This window comes from Coprinopsis cinerea (genome assembly GCF_000182895.1).
Source record: "Coprinopsis cinerea okayama7#130 chromosome 9 map unlocalized cont3.9, whole genome shotgun sequence".
NCBI lineage: Eukaryota > Fungi > Basidiomycota > Agaricomycetes > Agaricales > Psathyrellaceae > Coprinopsis > Coprinopsis cinerea.
This window is the reverse complement of record NW_003307536.1, coordinates 613-17,367: the sequence shown is the minus strand read 5'-3', so window position 1 is coordinate 17,367 and position 16,755 is coordinate 613. Positions and strand designations below refer to the sequence as shown.

Here is a 16,755-nt window from a genome sequence, read left to right as displayed (position 1 = left end):
GAAGGTACATCGTAAACAGTGAGGAGAAGAGCTGCCGGGAAAGGCGAGGTTGGCATCGGACAAACTCAGGGCGTGAGTGAGTGGATCCCGTTCGATTTGTGCATGGAGAGACCGCACGGTCACCGACCACTCACTCGCTCGCCCCTTTCAGCATTCGATCCTCGACGATTTTGAACGTCGGCCAGTTGGCGGTATGTAGTCAAGACTCGACATATGCGTATTCACTTGAAAGTTTAACTCCATGGCCGGGTGGTGGTGCTGCGTGTATCGATTGAAGCTGTCCAAGTCGACGCCCATGCGGGGTGGCGACCCACCAGGGACGTGGTGGTTGTAGACGCAAGGAAGTTAGCTTGGACACAAAATGGATGGGTTCAGACTCCAGACTCCAGACGGCGAACGTAAGTGCAATTGAGGGCGGTCGTTGACGGAAGCAAGCTTGGGCGTGTGGACTTTTGCCCTCCGACGTGTCGTGCTCGAGAGCGATGTATGGTCGAGTTTGAATCTTGATGTGTTTGAGGGGCGTGTCGTGTGTCGAGAGGGTTAGGGCAGAAAGTGGACATTACAATGCGAATATGGTACATACATGTCGATGTGCGAGAGATGAATACGAGCTCGTAGTGTCGTCTTCGTCACTACCTCCAGGCTCCACCGCGTCCTCCAATACTCTTTAAGTAAAAGTCCGAACACACATTCAGGACCCGGGGTCCATGTTCTCGTTCAAATTTTGGGTATACAGCGTCTCGCATGCGGCGGACATTATCATCTTTCGGCGGTTCCGCGACGGCTGGTTGAGCAGGTACTTGTTTGGCTGGATTGGTTGAACGACGAGGGTAGCACCTGTTCGCCGAGGAAAATTGTTCGACGATGGCGGTAGATGTTCGATGAGGATGGTAGACGTTCGGAGAGGGTAGATGTTCGACGTCGGACGAGGGTGGATTATCTGCTCCGCTCGACGACGGTAGATGTCCGACATTGCTAGATGTTCGACGAAGGCTGAGAAGTATTGTTTCCATGAGGGATGAGTAGTGAGTGGAGACAGGTGGTGCTTAGGGTTAGACGAGGGTTGATTACTGGATGGAGATGGATGGTGCTCGACGAGGGATGAATCGATGACGGGCGCCCTGAGTGAACCGAGGCGTTCAGCATTCAGCGTTCAGCGAGCGACGAGATGGTGTTTTACAAGTGACGAGAGGTGAGGGAGCAGAGAGGGATTGCAAGGCGGACTGTTCCATCGGGGGAAAGCTGGTGTACGGTGGGAGGGGCGGATTAAAGAGCTAATAAGTTATTGTGGGTGTGTCTGGTGTTGGATAGTCTTAACGCGCACGGCCTGGTACGGTTAGTAACAACGAAAAGCGCGCACGTCTGATACTTCATGGTAGAGAGATATGGGGAGGCTGAGGCCCCTCGTGAAGATACAGTACGAAGAGGATTCGTAAGGTAGATTTCGGCCATACATACAGCGATAGACTTGTTCATACGCACAGCGGTAGTCGAGGACGAGACAAGACGACATGCCAGTTCGAGTTGGTCAATCAAATCAATCCATTCTAAAAATAATGTAGTCAGGAAAGACGAGTCGGAAATATATCTATATTCGTAGGTCGCCGTGTGGCCTGGGAGTTAGCCATCGAAGAGGGTGTTACGAAGAAGAGGGTGGTGCAGAAAGTCTACAGGATTCCATTCGGTACGAGGGATGAGTCATAGCAGGTGGAGTCGATCTTGTGTCGGTCGTTGGGGATCGAGTGTCGAAACTCGAAGGCAGGGCAAGTCGTTCGTCCAATAATCCAACACGACCCTAACCGGCCACGCTCATCTAGCATCTACCACCAGACTCCCTCCCCATTTCCTGCTTCTAAAACACCGAACGAAGCGCAACGAACGTGTCGACACACAAGCGCAAAAAGCGAAGCGCTGAGGTACTTAGGGGCTCCACACCAAAAGTAGCAGCGTGTGAAAAAAAAGCCAAGCATTCAAACAAATTGGTTTGGTCGCGGCTCGCTCTAAGCGTGACACTGCTCTCATCCACCACCACCAACCACCACACACTAAAAAAAATGAGCGTACGTCCCTCTTCGTATTCCTCGTTCCCTCGTCTCGCGCTGATCACTTTTAACCTCCCTATACGACGTCAATACCACGAAAATTAACCCGCCCGTTTACGACCAACAGCAATTCACGATCGAGCAACCAATGGACGAGGACATCTTGAGTGATGTCGTCCCCAGTAACATCGTGTCGCGCCAGGCGAGTATCATCACGCCTATTACCGGTTGTAGAGGTCTAACGGGAGGGAAGTACAGGCCAGTCAAGGACCCGAGAGCGAGATTGAAGACGAGCCTATGGAGGAGGACGAGCTCGAGAGCGAGAATGAGGTGCGTCAAACTCCGGTGGTTGGTGTATGGGTTTTTGTACTAACAGGGAGGGTGGGTAGGACGCGGGACCTTCGAACAAGAAACAAGACAAGAAGCAGAAGAGGCAGAAGAGGAAGGCGGATGAGGAGGGTTTACAGGCGAAGAGGCAGCAGATGGACAAAGCCAAGGTGCGTCCTTCCTTCCCTCCTCTATCTATTTCCTCCTTAGCGTGGTCTCTAGATCGCCGACGCTGTAAAACGATACTCGTACCTCCTGGGCCAAACCGAACTGTTCAAGCACTTTGTCGACATGCAGGTGCGTAGTCCACTTGGTCGCCACGCCCCGCCACACCCGCTAACGCCACGATGCAGCGCGCCCGAGACCCTGAATACGCGGCTATCATGGACGCTCAGCCCAAACCCAAAGGTCGTGGTCGCAAGAAGGCGCCGTACGTCCCACACCCTCCTGCCTTTCGTCAATTTCACTAACGAGATGAATATAGGGAACCCGGTGCGCGTCATCGTAAATCCGAAAAGGAGGAGGACGAAGAGTTGTTGAAGGAGGGCGAGATGGAGGCCGACGAGCCGTATGTATTCGAGTCTTCACCCAGCTGTGCGTCGTCCCCGTCTCTTTTGTTTTCGCGTTGCTAATACTTTGCAGTCATCAACGGCACGATGCGCCCGTACCAACTCCAAGGCCTCAACTGGATGGTCTCGCTACATCACAACGGCCTCAACGGTATCCTCGCTGACGAGATGGGGTTGGGCAAGACACTGCAAACCATCTCCTTCCTCTCGTACCTCAAACACGTCCGCGGCATCACCGGACCGCACCTCGTCGTCGTCCCCAAGTCCACCCTCCAAAACTGGGCGCGCGAATTTGAAAAATGGACGCCCGACTTCAACGTTGCCCTCCTCACCGGCTCAAAGGAGGAGCGCGCCGAGATCATCGCCACGCGTCTACTACCGCAAGATTTCGAAGTGTGCATCACATCATACGAAATATGTCTCATCGAAAAGGGCGCGTTGAAGAAGTTCAGCTTCGAGTATATCGTCATTGACGAGGCGCACCGGATCAAGAACGTCGATTCTATCCTCTCGCAGATCGTTCGCTCGTTCATGTCGCGCGGGAGACTCCTCATCACGGGTACACCCCTCCAGAACAACCTCAAAGAACTCTTTGCGCTGCTCAACTTTATTTGCCCGGAGATTTTTGTGAATTATGCGGATTTGGACGCGTTTTTGCACAAGGATGATAGTGGAGCGGAGAATGAGGAGGATAAGAGCAAGAAGGTGGTCGAGGCGCTGCATAAGATCCTCAGACCGTTCTTGTTGAGGAGGGTGAAGAGTGATGTGGAGAAGAGTTTACTCCCGAGTGCGTTTTTTTGTTTTCTTTTGTTTTGGGAGGGTTAAGGCTGATGGTTGGTTTGTAGAGAAGGAGATTAATATTTATGTTGGATTGTCGGAGATGCAGCGCAAGTGGTACCGGAGTGTGTTGGAGAAGGATATTGATGCTGTTAACGGTGCGTTTTTTCTCGTCGTCCCCTTCCTCCCGTCTACCCTCCCCACTCCCTCCCCCGAGAACGCCCCCACTAACACCAGCGTCTTTTTCTAGGTCTAACCGGCAAGAAAGAAGGCAAGACTCGACTTATGAACATCGTCATGCAGCTTCGGAAGGTTACGTGCCATCCTTACTTGTTTGATGGTGCCGAGCCTGGTCCGCCGTATACGACCGATGAGCATTTGATTCAGAATTCGGGGAAGATGGTGAGTGCTGTTTTTTCTTTTCTTTCGGGGTTGGAGGATATTGGAGGAGGAGGATTGTCGGTTGGGCGTCTTTCCTCCACCTCGCGGTCCTCGTTGTCGTCGCCGCCATTGCGCGCCCACGAAAGACAAACGTTTCGCTAACTCGCTCGTTTTCTTTCGCTAACTTGCTCGTTTTTTTTCCTTTTGCAGGTTATCCTCGACAAACTCCTCAAGATGATGTACCAGAAGGGCAGCCGCGTTCTCATCTTTAGTCAGATGAGTCGAGTGTTGGATATTTTGGAGGATTATTGTTTGTTTAGGGGGTACAGTGAGTATCGTTTTGTTCTGCGACTTTTCGTGGTTGGGCGGGTGTGGGTTGCGTCGTTGGTGTTGTTGTTCCTGGTCTCGTCGTTCGTTCGTTGAGATGACCGAGCTATGGCGGGCGTCGAACCATACGCGACATCGTTCCCCTTCCCCATAGCGACGAACGCCTTCCCTTTTTCTCGAACAAAAAACTAACCTCCTCTCTCCCACAGAGTACTGCCGCATCGACGGAGGCACAGCGCACGAAGACCGTATCGCCGCCATCGACGAGTACAACAAGCCCGGTTCCGACAAGTTTATTTTCCTCCTTACGACGCGTGCTGGAGGATTGGGGATTAATCTTACTACGGCGGATATTGTTGTTCTTTATGATAGTGATTGGTGAGCCGCCGCTTCTTCCAGTCTTGTCGCGCTAGGGGCCCCCCGCTTACCCGCCCCTCCTTCCCTTCTTCCCTCCTTTTTTCCTTCTTCCCTCCTTTTTTCCCTTCTTCCCTCCTTTTTTCCTTCGTCGCACAGGAACCCTCAAGCCGACCTCCAAGCGATGGACCGCGCGCACCGCATCGGTCAAACGAAGCAAGTCTACGTGTATCGGTTTATTACGGAGGGGAGTGTGGAGGAGAGGATGCTTGAGAGGGCTGCGCAGAAGCTTAGGTTGGACCAGTTGGTCATTCAGCAGGGGAGGGCGCAGCAGCAGGCGAAGAGTGAGTGTGTTTCGTTTCTGTTTGGGGTTTTGGGGGTTTTGGGTTTTGGGTGGGAGGGGAGTGGGCGGTTGAAAGTGGGGAAGGGGCTTCGTGAGCGCGGCGGTGTGGATACGATCACTCGTCGAGTGGCTCCGCCTTCCTCGTGGTGTTTACTTAGGGTTGTTCGTGGCCCTTTCGATCTATTCGTGTTTAGGCTCGTCGAGTTCACGCCCTTGCGTTGTCGAGTTTTATGTTGAAGGATGTGTTGCTGACAATTTCTTTTCTCTTGGGCAGGTGCTGCGAATAAGGAAGAGTTGTTGGAGATGATCACGCATGGTGCGGATAAGATTATTAATTCGTCTGAACAGTGCGTTTTGGTTTTCTCTTTATGTCGAGGACTGGTTGCTGACTTGATCTCGAATTTCTTCTCTCAACTTCACTTCTCTCGGTTGGTGTGGCCCTCATCGGTTTGGTGGTGGTGGTCGTCGGTTTGATCCTCGTCGCCGTCTCGTTCACCTGCCGGTCTTTTTTATCAACCGTTCGAACTGCGCTTTCCTCGTCGACGCGTCACCCTTTTGTTGACATCCATCTCGTCTCGCCATGCGTCCTCGACCAACCCGAATTGCGACGCCCCATCCGACTCGAACACGGTTCATCGAATGGTGACGATGCCCCACCCCATACGGTTCATCCAACAGGATGCTCGTCGACGACGACATCGACGCTATCATCCAACGCGGGGAGGAGCGTACCGCCGAGCTCAACTCCAAATACGAACAGCTCAACCTCGAAGACTTGAGTAATTTCAAGAGTGATGCGAGTGTGCAGCAGTGGGAGGGGGAGGATTTTAGGAGTGGGGTGCGTATCATCGTCTCTCTACCCTTCCCGGGAGGTTTCAAGTCAAGCAAGATTTAGATGCTGACGTTCCGTTTCTTTTTCCCTCTAGCAACGTAAACCCCTGCACCTGAACATCCTCTCTCTGTCCAAGCGCGAGCGTAAATCCAACTATTCGGTGGATTCGTATTTCAAGGATACGCTCCGCGCTGGGACGTCCAAGACGGACAAGGCCCCGAAGATGCCCAAGGCGCCTAAGCAGATTGCGATGTACGTGTCCTTCTCGTCCTTCTCTGTTCCTTCTTCGCATCCCTGTCCATGTCGAAACAATTTGAACTAACGGTCGTCCTCCGTCCTTTAGCCAAGACTTCCAGTTCTTCCACCCCCGTCTGGCTGAGCTTCAAGAGCGGGAGATTGCGGTCCACAAGAGGTTGAACAATATCCCTGCTACGCCGCGCGACCCGCTCCCGGATGATACGCCTGAGAAGATTGAGGAGGATTTGAAGGCTGCGCAGGCGTTTATTGATACTGGTGCGTCGATTTTTTTGCTGGGTTGTGTTTGGGATGGTGCTGATGAGGTGTTTGTTGGTTCTTTTTTTGTTCGTGGTGCTATTCGCCGTCGTCTTCGTCGTCACCCGTCCTACATCGTCGTCGTCACCCGTACTACATCATCGCGTCGCCTTTTCTCATCGTCGTCGCCATCCCCCTTTCGCATTGACTCGGTCCCCTCGCCTCGTCTACAGCCGAACCCCTCACGGAGGAAGAGCTCGCGGAGAAGGAGCAGTATATCTCGGAGGGCTTCCCAGATTGGAGTCGGCGTGACTTCCAGCAGTTTGTGAGGGCGTTGGAGTCGTATGGATGGTGAGTGCGGTTGTTCCTTTCGGAGGGGAGGGTGGTTTTATGGGGAGGGGCTTGTCGAGCGAGTGTCTGGGGGCCTGGTCGAGCGTCGCTCAGCTGGTTTGCCGACGACGACGACGAGGGTCGACGAGAACGGCGAGGAACCCTTCCTCCTCCCTCCTCCAATCCCCTTCATTTCGGTATATCTCGTGTACATTGGCGCTGACGTGTGTTTACAGGGACGAAGATATCGACGTCTACGCTAACGAGATTGGTGACAAGACGCCTGAGGAGGTTGAGAGATACTATGCTGCGTTCAAGGAGAACTGGACTTCGTTGCCTGGTGCGTTGGTCTTCCTTTTTCTTCTTTCGTTCTCGTCGCCTCGTCACGCGCAAGCGAGCCTCCCACCCATCCATCCATCTATCTCAACCACTCGCTAACCCCTCGCCCTCCCCACAGAGTACCCCCGTATCGAAGCCCGACTCAAGGAAGGCGAGGCTAAGCGTTCCAAGCGGCAGAACCTCGAGAACCTCCTCATCGCCAAGATCAAGTCTGTGCGGTACCCGATGCAGGAACTGGAGTTGAATTATCCGACGACGAAGGGTACGTCTACATTATTCTTGTCGTTGAGGACCACCAGCTAACGCGGTGCGGTGTTGTAGGCAAGGTCTACTCGGAAGAAGAAGACCGATACCTCCTCTGCCGATTGCACCACTACGGTATGCAAGCCGACGACGTGTACGAGAGGATTAAGAGGGATATTAACGAGTTCCCTGTGTTCCGGTGCGTCGAACTCTTTCCTCATCTATATCTCTATATCGTTGGACCGGGGAGAGGCTGACTGGATTGATATCGTGCAGGTTCGACTGGTTCTTCAAGAGTCGGAGTCCGCAGGAGCTTCAGAGGAGGTGTAACACCTTGTTGAGTATGATTGAGAAGGAGGCTGAGCAGGCCAAGGCGGAGGAGGCCAAGGTTAAGGGGACGAAGGGCAAGGTAAGTGTTGCGTTCCTTTCTTCGTGACTCTTTTCCTTTTACTGCGCGACGCCCTTCGTTTTCGGACGACTGGGATTTCTTTTCGAGACTGGGATTACGATTTCCTTTCCGACGTCGGGACTCAAATGCTGATTCGTCTTCTTGCACAGAAACGCGGTATCGAGGAAGTTCAAAAAGCTGATTCGAAATCTGTGGACGAGTCGCGGCCTTCGACTCCTGCTGGGAACGCGTCAACGGCGAGTGCGAGTGCGAAGGGTACGAAGAAGAAGAAGACTGGGAAGTAGTTGACTGGTCGTCTTCCCTACCTTGTGGTCGTGACTCGTACCCTCGCCGTCGTCTCGTCTCTTCTTGTATTCTTGTCTCCGTTTCGCTGCCCATATCATACGTACATTTTCGTCACTGTTCCTTCCTCTTAGATTCATGTCCGCTCGCCTGTACATATAGATTTTTTCTCGTTTCTTTATGTTGTTGGGCCATTTGAGCCCTTTATGTCGTATTAATACACTTGTTAATGTCGCATTCGAATGCGAATAACCTGGTCGAACAAATTCGAACTTCAACCTTACCCTCAGTCCCAGAGAGGTATGTAATCTGGTCTAACCGTGGCAGCGCAAAGGATAGCGACCCGACCAGAATGTTCCATTCTATAGTAACGACACCCGTAGACTGAGGACTCTGTGAAATACTATGGGTGTCAACAAGGTATTGAAATCAGGTGCTCCACCGCATGCGCGACGTTTACTGTACCCCAAAAGTGTCGAGGAATCCGAGCGTCGCTCCTGGGCTGATAGGGTGGTTGCAAAAGTACTTTACGCTCCCGTAAGTTACCTAAGTTGCCCCGCCAAAAGTACATTAAATGTACTTACGCTCCCTTAAGGTAACTTACCCTACTGGGCCCATACATAAGGTACCGTAAAGTGATGGTAAGTTGGTGGGACACAGAAAAAGTGAGGTACGAACTTACCAAAACTTATGGTATGTGTAGAGGGATAGCTGAGAGCCCGGTGAGAGTTCGGTCCTTATACGGTGGTCATACCATATATAGAATGACAAGTTACATATTAGGCCGAAGCTGAACCACCGAGCGAGGACCTCTCCTGGCTCCTGGCTTCCACCATGACGCTCGACTTCGATCATCCAGACAGGGTCAGTATTTTCGACCTCAAAAGGCAAAGGGCGACTGTATACAAAGTTGGATGAGCTGGCGTAGTAGCAAGGGTCGTTTGGGGCAAGGGATGGGCCCGGGTGGTCCTTTGAAACAGTGGGATAGGGTACGAGCAAACACGCATTCCACAACCCTTTATCAGGCTAACTGCATGTACAGTAGTGGTTTAGGTATAATTACCTGTACCGTAGGCTGTACTATGACGCGCCAATAGACTGATTAGGCAAACCGCACATTTGCTTCCGCTTGCATGTGGGCTGAGACCATCGGGATTTCGGGAGGCGGGACACTTGAGGGCTAGCTGCCTTTCGTCGATTTCTCTTAACCGCTCTTCTCTGCAGGTCATCTACAAGATGAGGAGGATAAAACGAGCGCTTAACGCCCTCTTTTCAAGCGAAGGGTCTCCCCCAGTCCCCACTATCCCTCGTGGTTTTCCATTGACTGGAACCTATCGCGTCGTCAGCAGCGTACCATCGACTTCGAAGTTGACCAACCTTGAACAGACGAAGCTCAACTTCAAACCAACCAAAGGAGAGCAGCAGACCACCACCACATGAGTACTCCTAGCTTCAACAGTCCAGAAGAGGGACAGAGTAGGATCTTTGGACAAAGAGATGGAAGTTTCTCGTTTGGGTGAGGATAAAAGAGGTACAAAGCGCGTTAGAAAGTAGATTAAAGTATCCTCTTATCTAATAGTACTGTAAAGTTTTCGAACGTTTACATTACACTGATTTATTAGATCCTTCACGCACATTTCCCCTTTCAAGTTACCTTAAGTTACTTTCCACTCTTCCCTTACCCCGGAATTCCACAAGTGTTTACTCCGCTTACAGTCACGAACTTTACTTGTAAATGTTACAGAATGCTCGTTAAGCTCTATCCGTCTATCTAAAGTAGGAAACTTGAATTGGAAATGATTTGAAGCAGGAATATTGATTTAAAGTGACCCGGGAACTGTAGGTTCATTTCACGAGCCTATCTATTTGCCTGTAGCAGATACACTGTATCTGCCATTTTTTTCTGACACTATTCTGGTGGCAGATACACTTTGGCAGGGCAGATACACCCCCCTCTGCTTGTCAGAAAATTCTTCTGACACGAAAACCGGTCAGAAAAATGTTAACCCAACCAAATATGCCTTGGGTTAGGATTTATTTTCCGAAAATGACGTTGGGTTAGGATTTTTAACCCAAAAGGGCCTTGGGTTAGGATTTTTAAGCTAAAATGGCCTAATATTATGTTCCAAAAAACATGGCCATGTTTACGGACGACGTCGTCCGCCGTCCGCCGTGGGAAAATGACGTCATCGTCCGTTCATCGTCCCGTCGTACCAAAAAAAAACGAATTTTTCGGTAAATCGTACACTAAATGGTCCGTCCATCGTCCGTTCATCGTCCGTCATCCGCCATCGTCCGTTCATCGTCCGTCGTCCGTCGTCCGCCGTCGTCCGTCGTCCGTCATCGTCCGTCGTCCGTCCCATCGTCCGCCATCGTCCGTTCATCGTCCGTCGTCCGTCGTCCGCCATCGTCCGTCGTCCGTCGTCTGTGGTTTCCAATTTGAACCTACTATTGAAACCATTTGCCTCCTTCCCCCCACCTTCCCTCCCTTGTACCATCGTACCACCATAGTACCACTAGAGCACGATGAGGATACCTTGTGGTACCCTAACTGTCTGTCCGGATAACACGGCACCCGTATAACGGGCCCGCTTCCGCTCGGAGGCCACTTATACGGGTTTCGGCCCCTTTGGGTCGCCCTCGATATTCCTCCGCTTCTCGGGAATATCGACCCGACCCACTCGATATTCCTCCACTTCTCGGGAATATCGCCTCTCGACCCCGCTCGATATTCCCTCACCTCTGGGGAATATCGACCCTCGAACCCACCCGATATTCTCCCAGTTCGCCACTATATCGACTCTCTTGGCACTCGGTCGATATTCCTCCACTTCTTAGGAATATCGGCCAGACCCACCCACTCGATATTCCTCCACTTCCTAGGAATATCGCCCCTCGACCCCACTCGATATTCTCCCAGTTCGCCACTATATTGACTCTCTTGGGCACTCGGTCGATATTCCTCCACTTCCTAGGAATATCGCCTCCTAGGTCTCACCCGATATTCCTCTGCTTCGCCACAATATCGTTCACTTCACACTTGTTTAGTTGTTGTATACAAGTAGCTTTCATTTCATTCTATCTAATACATGTAGCTGTAGACTATAGATATACTAACACCCACTCGATATTCCTCCAGTTCGACAGAATATCGATTGCTCTTGGCAACCTGTCGATATTCCCTCGGACTGGAGGAATATCGCCTGCTCTTGGCCACAGCCACTGATGCGCGAGCGATATTCTTTCAACTCGGGACAATATCGCTCGCGGATCAGACACAGCCACCACCAAAAACTGACGACACCACTCGGAATCGAACCTGCGACCTCTTGGCCATCGCGCGAGCAATAAACCAACTGGGCCATTAGACCATATAATATCTTGCAATATATGTGCACTATATACCTACCATTCGGAATCTTTATGTCACCTCACATCCTCAGTCGGTTGGCACCCACAAAATTCACAATCAAATTTATTGTCGACTACCTACCGACTAGGCGAATGCAAAATAAAGTAAATACGAAATGTGCAAATTAAAGCATTCTGGGCTCGCCAGAGTGCCTGCCCGCGCTCGAGCCCCAGCACTGGGGCAGAACGTCGGGGCAGGATGGCCGGATGCCTACCCGCGCTCGAGCCCCCGCACTGGGGCAGAACGTCGGGGCAGGATCCATGGCCCCTAGCGGGCCCAGAAAAAAGAAAAAGAAACAGAAAATGTTTCAAAAAAGCGGCCGAGGCTTTAATCGGGATATGCAACTCCCACCCGCGCTCGAGCCCCAGCACTGGGGCAGAACGTCGGGGCAGGAGGCAGCCCGAAGGTCACCTGACCAAACCCGACCACACTTCCGAATGAAGGCACCTGCCCCTCGACTGCACAAGCCGAGCGACACAGATGATGGGAGCACGACCCATCATCTGCTGGTACCCCAACTGGAAGTGGAGGTGGGTGGAGGCCAAGAAAAAAGGAAAAAAAAGCGCAAAAAAGCGCCGAAAAAGTGCCACATCATCAGCTAAAAAAAGAAAAAGAAAAAGAAAAACATGAAAAATAAAGAGAACAACTAAGACTAAACTAATCTACAGCATATACTACATATTCCGAGCCAGAGGCACTCGGAAATGGGGACCAGAGAGGAGCAGGGGAGGGGATGGTGGTGGTTGAAGGGCAAGAAGCAAAAGGATGAGCTGGCAGGTTGAATTTCGCTTCGGCGCGATCCGACGAGATAAGATAAGATTAGATAAGATAAGATAAGAAAAAAACCCAGAGAGGCGAAAAAAAAATTTTGTGAAAATCACCGGGTGTTTGATGCCATCATTTTCGTCGTTGTTTGGCTCGATTTGGCCAACAAATGATCGAGATATGGCCCGATCTTTGTCACAAAACCGAAAGGAGTGAAAAAGCCTAATATTATGTTCCGAAAAACATGGCCATGTTTACGGACGACGTCGTCCGTCGTCCGCCATGGGAAAATGACGTCATCGTCCGTTCATCGTCCCGTCGTACCAAAAAAAAACGAATTTTTCGGTAAATCGTACACTAAATCGTCCGTCCATCGTCCGTCGTCCGTTCATCGTTCGTCGTCCGTCGTCCGCCATCGTCCGTCGTCCGTTCATCGTCCGTCGTCCGCCATCGTCCGTCGTCCGTTCATCGTCCGTCGTCCGGGGTCCGTCGTCCGCCATCGTCCGTCCATCGTCCATCGTCCGTCGTCCGCCATCGTCCGTCGTCCGTTCATCGTCCGTCGTCCGGGGTCCGTCGTCCGCCATCGTCCGTCCATCGTCCATCGTCCGTCGTCGTCCGTCCATCGTCCATCGTCCGTCGTCCGTCGTCCGTCGTCCGCCATCACTAAATCGTCCGTCGTCCGTCCCTTAGTCCGTCCCATCGTCCGTCCCTTAGTCCGTCCCATCGTCCGTCGTCCGTCGTCCGCCATCGTCCGTCCCATCGTCCGTCGTCCGTTCATCGTTAGGGTTAGGGTTATAGAGAGAGAAAAAATGGAGTAGGGTCGGTCTGACCCTGGGGTCATATTGGACTGACCCTGGGGGCAGGGTCAGGGGAGAATATGGGTGACCCTGGGGACTGACCCTGGGGGAGAGGGTCAGAGGGGAATATGGGGGACCCTGTGGGGGGCAGGGTCAGGGAGAGAATATGGTTGACCCTGGGGACTGACCCTGGGGGACAGGGTCAGAGGAGAATATGGGGGACCCTGGGGACTGACCCTGGGGGAAAGGGTCAGGGGAGAGTATGGGGGACCCTGGGCGCATCCTGCTCAAGTCTCTGAGATGAGGTGGTGAGCCGCTGTTGCTCTGATGTTCCGGGAACACCACTCTCTGAGTCTGGTAGTCGCCACCCTCTGTATGCGGTGTTCCAGGAACACCACTCTCACTGAGTCGGAGTGATGGCCACCCTCTGTATGCGGTGTTCCAGGAACACCACTCTCTGGTCACCCTCTGTATGTGGTGTTCCAGGAACACCACTCTCTCAGTCCGAGTGTGACTCGCTCGCATGCGGTGTTCCAGGAACACCACTCTCTGAGTCCGAGTGGTAGCCACCCTCTGTATGCGGTGTTCCAGGAACACCACTCTCTGGTCACCCTCTGTATGTGGTGTTCCAGGAACACCACTCTCTCAGTCCGAGTGTGACTCGCTCGCATGCGGTGTTCCAGGAACACCACTCTCTGAGTCGGAGTGGTCACCCTCTGTATGTGGTGTTCCGGGAACACCACTCTCTCAGTCCGAGTGTGACTGGCTCACATGTGGTGTTCCTGGAACACCACTCTCTCAGTCCGAGTGTGACTCGCTCACATGCGGTGTTCCAGGAACACCACTCTCTGAGTCCGAGTGGTAGCCACCCTCTGTATGTGGTGTTCCAGGAACACCACTCTCTCAGTCCGAGTGTGACTCACTCGCATGCGGTGTTCCAGGAACACCACTCTCTGAGTCGGAGTGGTCACCCTCTGTATGTGGTGTTCCAGGAACACCACTCTCTCAGTCCGAGTGTGACTCGCTCACATGCGGTGTTCCAGGAACACCACTCTCTGAGTCGGAACCATACTCTGAGTCGGAGTGGTCACCCTCTGTATGTGGTGTTCCAGGAACACCACTCTCTCAGTCCGAGTGTGACTCACTCGCATGCGGTGTTCCAGGAACACCACTCTCTGAGTCGGAGTGGTCACCCTCTGTATGTGGTGTTCCAGGAACACCACTCTCTCAGTCCGAGTGTGACTCGCTCACATGCGGTGTTCCAGGAACACCACTCTCTGAGTCGGAACCATACTCTGAGTCCGAGTGGTAGCCACCCTCTGTATGTGGTGTTCCAGGAACACCACTCTCTCAGTCCGAGTGTGACTCGCTCACATGCGGTGTTCCAGGAACACCACTCCCTCAGTCCGGGTGTGACTCTCTCTGAGTCGGAACCATACTCTGAGTCGGAGTGGTCACCCTCTGTATGTGGTGTTCCAGGAACACCACTCTCTCAGTCCGAGTGTGACTCGCTCACATGCGGTGTTCCAGGAACACCACTCTCTGAGTCCGAGTAGTGACTCGCTCACATGGGGTGTTCCAGGAACACCACTCTCTGAGTCCCAGTGGTAGCCACCCTCTGTATGTGGTGTTCCAGGAACACCACTCTCTCAGTCCAAGTGTGACTCCCTCACATGCAGTGTTCCAGGAACACCACTCTCTGAGTCCGAGTAGTGACTCGCTCACATGCGGTGTTCCAGGAACACCACTCTCTGAGTCCAGGAACACCACTCTCTCAGTCCGAGTGTGACTCGCTCACATGCGGTGTTCCAGGAACACCACTCTCTGAGTCCGAGTAGTGACTCGCTCACATGCGGTGTTCCAGGAACACCACTCTCTGAGTCCAAGTGGTAGCCACCCTCTGTATGCGGTGTTCCAGGAACACCACACTCTGAGTCGGAACCATACTCTGAGTCGGAGTGGTCACCCTCTGTATGTGGTGTTCCAGGAACACCACTCTCTCAGTCCGAGTGTGACTCGCTCACATGCGGTGTTCCAGGAACACCACTCTCTGAGTCGCTCACATGCGGTGTTCCAGGAACACCACTCTCTGAGTCGCTCACATGCGGTGTTCCAGGAACACCACTCTCTGAGTCCGAGTGGTAGCCACCCTCTGTATGCGGTGTTCCAGGAACACCACACTCTGAGTCCGAGTAGTGACTCGCTCACATGCGGTGTTCCAGGAACACCACTCCCTCAGTCCGAGTGTGACTCGCTCGCATGCGGTGTTCCAGGAACACCACTCTCTCAGTCCCAGTGTGACTCGCTCGCATGCGGTGTTCCAGGAACACCCACTCTCTGAGTCCGAGTGGTAGCCACCCTCTGTATGCGGTGTTCCAGGAACACCACTCCCTCAGTCCGAGTGTGACTCGCTCGCATGCGGTGTTCCAGGAACACCACTCTCTGAGTCCGAGTGGTAGCCACCCTCTGTATGCGGTGTTCCAGGAACACCACTCCCTCAGTCCGAGTGTGACTCGCTCGCATGCGGTGTTCCAGGAACACCACTCTCTGAGTCGCTCACATGCGGTGTTCCAGGAACACCACTCTCTGAGTCCGAGTGGTAGCCACCCTCTGTATGCGGTGTTCCAGGAACACCACACTCTGAGTCCGAGTAGTGACTCGCTCACATGCGGTGTTCCAGGAACACCACTCTCTGAGTCCGAGTGGTAGCCACTGTATGCGGTGTTCCAGGAACACCACTCCCTCAGTCCGAGTGTGACTCGCTCGCATGCGGTGTTCCAGGAACACCACTCTCTGAGTCCGAGTGGTAGCCACCCTCTGTATGCGGTGTTCCAGGAACACCACACTCTGAGTCCGAGTAGTGACTCGCTCACATGCGGTGTTCCAGGAACACCACTCTCTGAGTCTGAGTGGTAGCCACCCTCTGTATGCGGTGTTCCAGGAACACCACTCTCTCAGTCCCAGTGTGACTCGCTCGCACGCGGTGTTCCAGGAACACCACTCTCTGAGTCGGAGTGGTCACCCTCTGTATGTGGTGTTCCAGGAACACCACTCTCTCAGTCCGAGTGTGACTCGCTCACATGCGGTGTTCCAGGCACACCACTCTCTGAGTCGGAACCATACTCTGAGTCCGAGTGGTAGCCACCCTCTGTATGTGGTGGTTCCAGGAACACACACTCTCTCAGTCCGAGTGTGACTCACTCACATGCGCGTGTTCCAGGAACACCACTCTCTGAGTCCGAGTGGTAGCCACCCTCTGTATGCGGTGTTCCAGGAACACCACTCCCTCAGTCCGAGTGTGACTCGCTCGCATGCGGTGTTCCAGGAACACCACTCTCTGAGTCGCTCACATGCGGTGTTCCAGGAACACCACTCTCTGAGTCCGAGTGGTAGCCACCCTCTGTATGCGGTGTTCCAGGAACACCACACTCTGAGTCCGAGTAGTGACTCGCTCACATGCGGTGTTCCAGGAACACCACTCTCTGAGTCCGAGTGGTAGCCACCCTCTGTATGCGGTGTTCCAGGAACACCACTCTCTCAGTCCCAGTGTGACTCGCTCGCATGCGGTGTTCCAGGAACACCACTCTCTGAGTCCGAGTGGTAGCCACCCTCTGTATGCGGTGTTCCAGGAACACCACTCCCTCAGTCCGAGTGTGACTCGCTCGCATGCGGTGTTCCAGGAACACCACTCTCTGAGTCCGAGTGGTAGCCACCCTCTGTATGCGGTGTTCCAG

General features: G+C 53.1%; 4 protein-coding genes across 4 annotated transcripts; 2 read left to right on the top strand and 2 right to left on the bottom strand.

The window, feature by feature from the left end:
• Window positions 1-691: 691 nt before the first annotated feature.
• CC1G_06982 (hypothetical protein) lies at window positions 692-973 on the bottom strand (the record flags this gene model as incomplete). The annotated part of the gene is made up of 1 exon (XM_001831879.1): window positions 692-973. The coding sequence occupies one exon, from the start codon at window positions 971-973 to the stop codon at window positions 692-694; it is 282 nt and encodes a 93-aa protein (XP_001831931.1).
• A 1,366-nt stretch (window positions 974-2,339) lies between these two features.
• On the top strand, window positions 2,340-8,293 carry CC1G_06981 (transcription activator snf2l1; the record flags this gene model as incomplete). Its single annotated transcript, XM_001831878.2, has 22 exons — window positions 2,340-2,372; window positions 2,432-2,539; window positions 2,592-2,666; window positions 2,723-2,799; window positions 2,854-2,963; window positions 3,012-3,725; window positions 3,784-3,873; window positions 3,966-4,117; window positions 4,307-4,424; window positions 4,633-4,801; window positions 4,937-5,121; window positions 5,395-5,467; window positions 5,799-5,958; window positions 6,047-6,204; window positions 6,296-6,465; window positions 6,678-6,795; window positions 6,821-6,982; window positions 7,011-7,114; window positions 7,232-7,375; window positions 7,435-7,555; window positions 7,633-7,765; window positions 7,915-8,293. 22 exons carry the CDS (start codon window positions 2,340-2,342, stop codon window positions 8,047-8,049), a joined length of 3,309 nt encoding a protein of 1,102 aa, XP_001831930.2. The 3' UTR covers window positions 8,050-8,293.
• Window positions 8,294-8,881: 588 nt separating this feature from the next.
• Window positions 8,882-9,487, top strand: CC1G_15101 (hypothetical protein; the record flags this gene model as incomplete). Its single annotated transcript, XM_002910414.1, has 2 exons — window positions 8,882-8,911; window positions 9,272-9,487. The coding sequence occupies 2 exons, from the start codon at window positions 8,882-8,884 to the stop codon at window positions 9,485-9,487; spliced, it is 246 nt and encodes an 81-aa protein (XP_002910460.1).
• Window positions 9,488-12,934: 3,447 nt separating this feature from the next.
• On the bottom strand, window positions 12,935-13,303 carry CC1G_06980 (hypothetical protein; the record flags this gene model as incomplete). The annotated part of the gene is made up of 3 exons (XM_001831877.1): window positions 12,935-13,077; window positions 13,124-13,159; window positions 13,210-13,303. The coding sequence occupies 3 exons, from the start codon at window positions 13,301-13,303 to the stop codon at window positions 12,935-12,937; spliced, it is 273 nt and encodes a 90-aa protein (XP_001831929.1).
• Window positions 13,304-16,755: the final 3,452 nt, after the last annotated feature.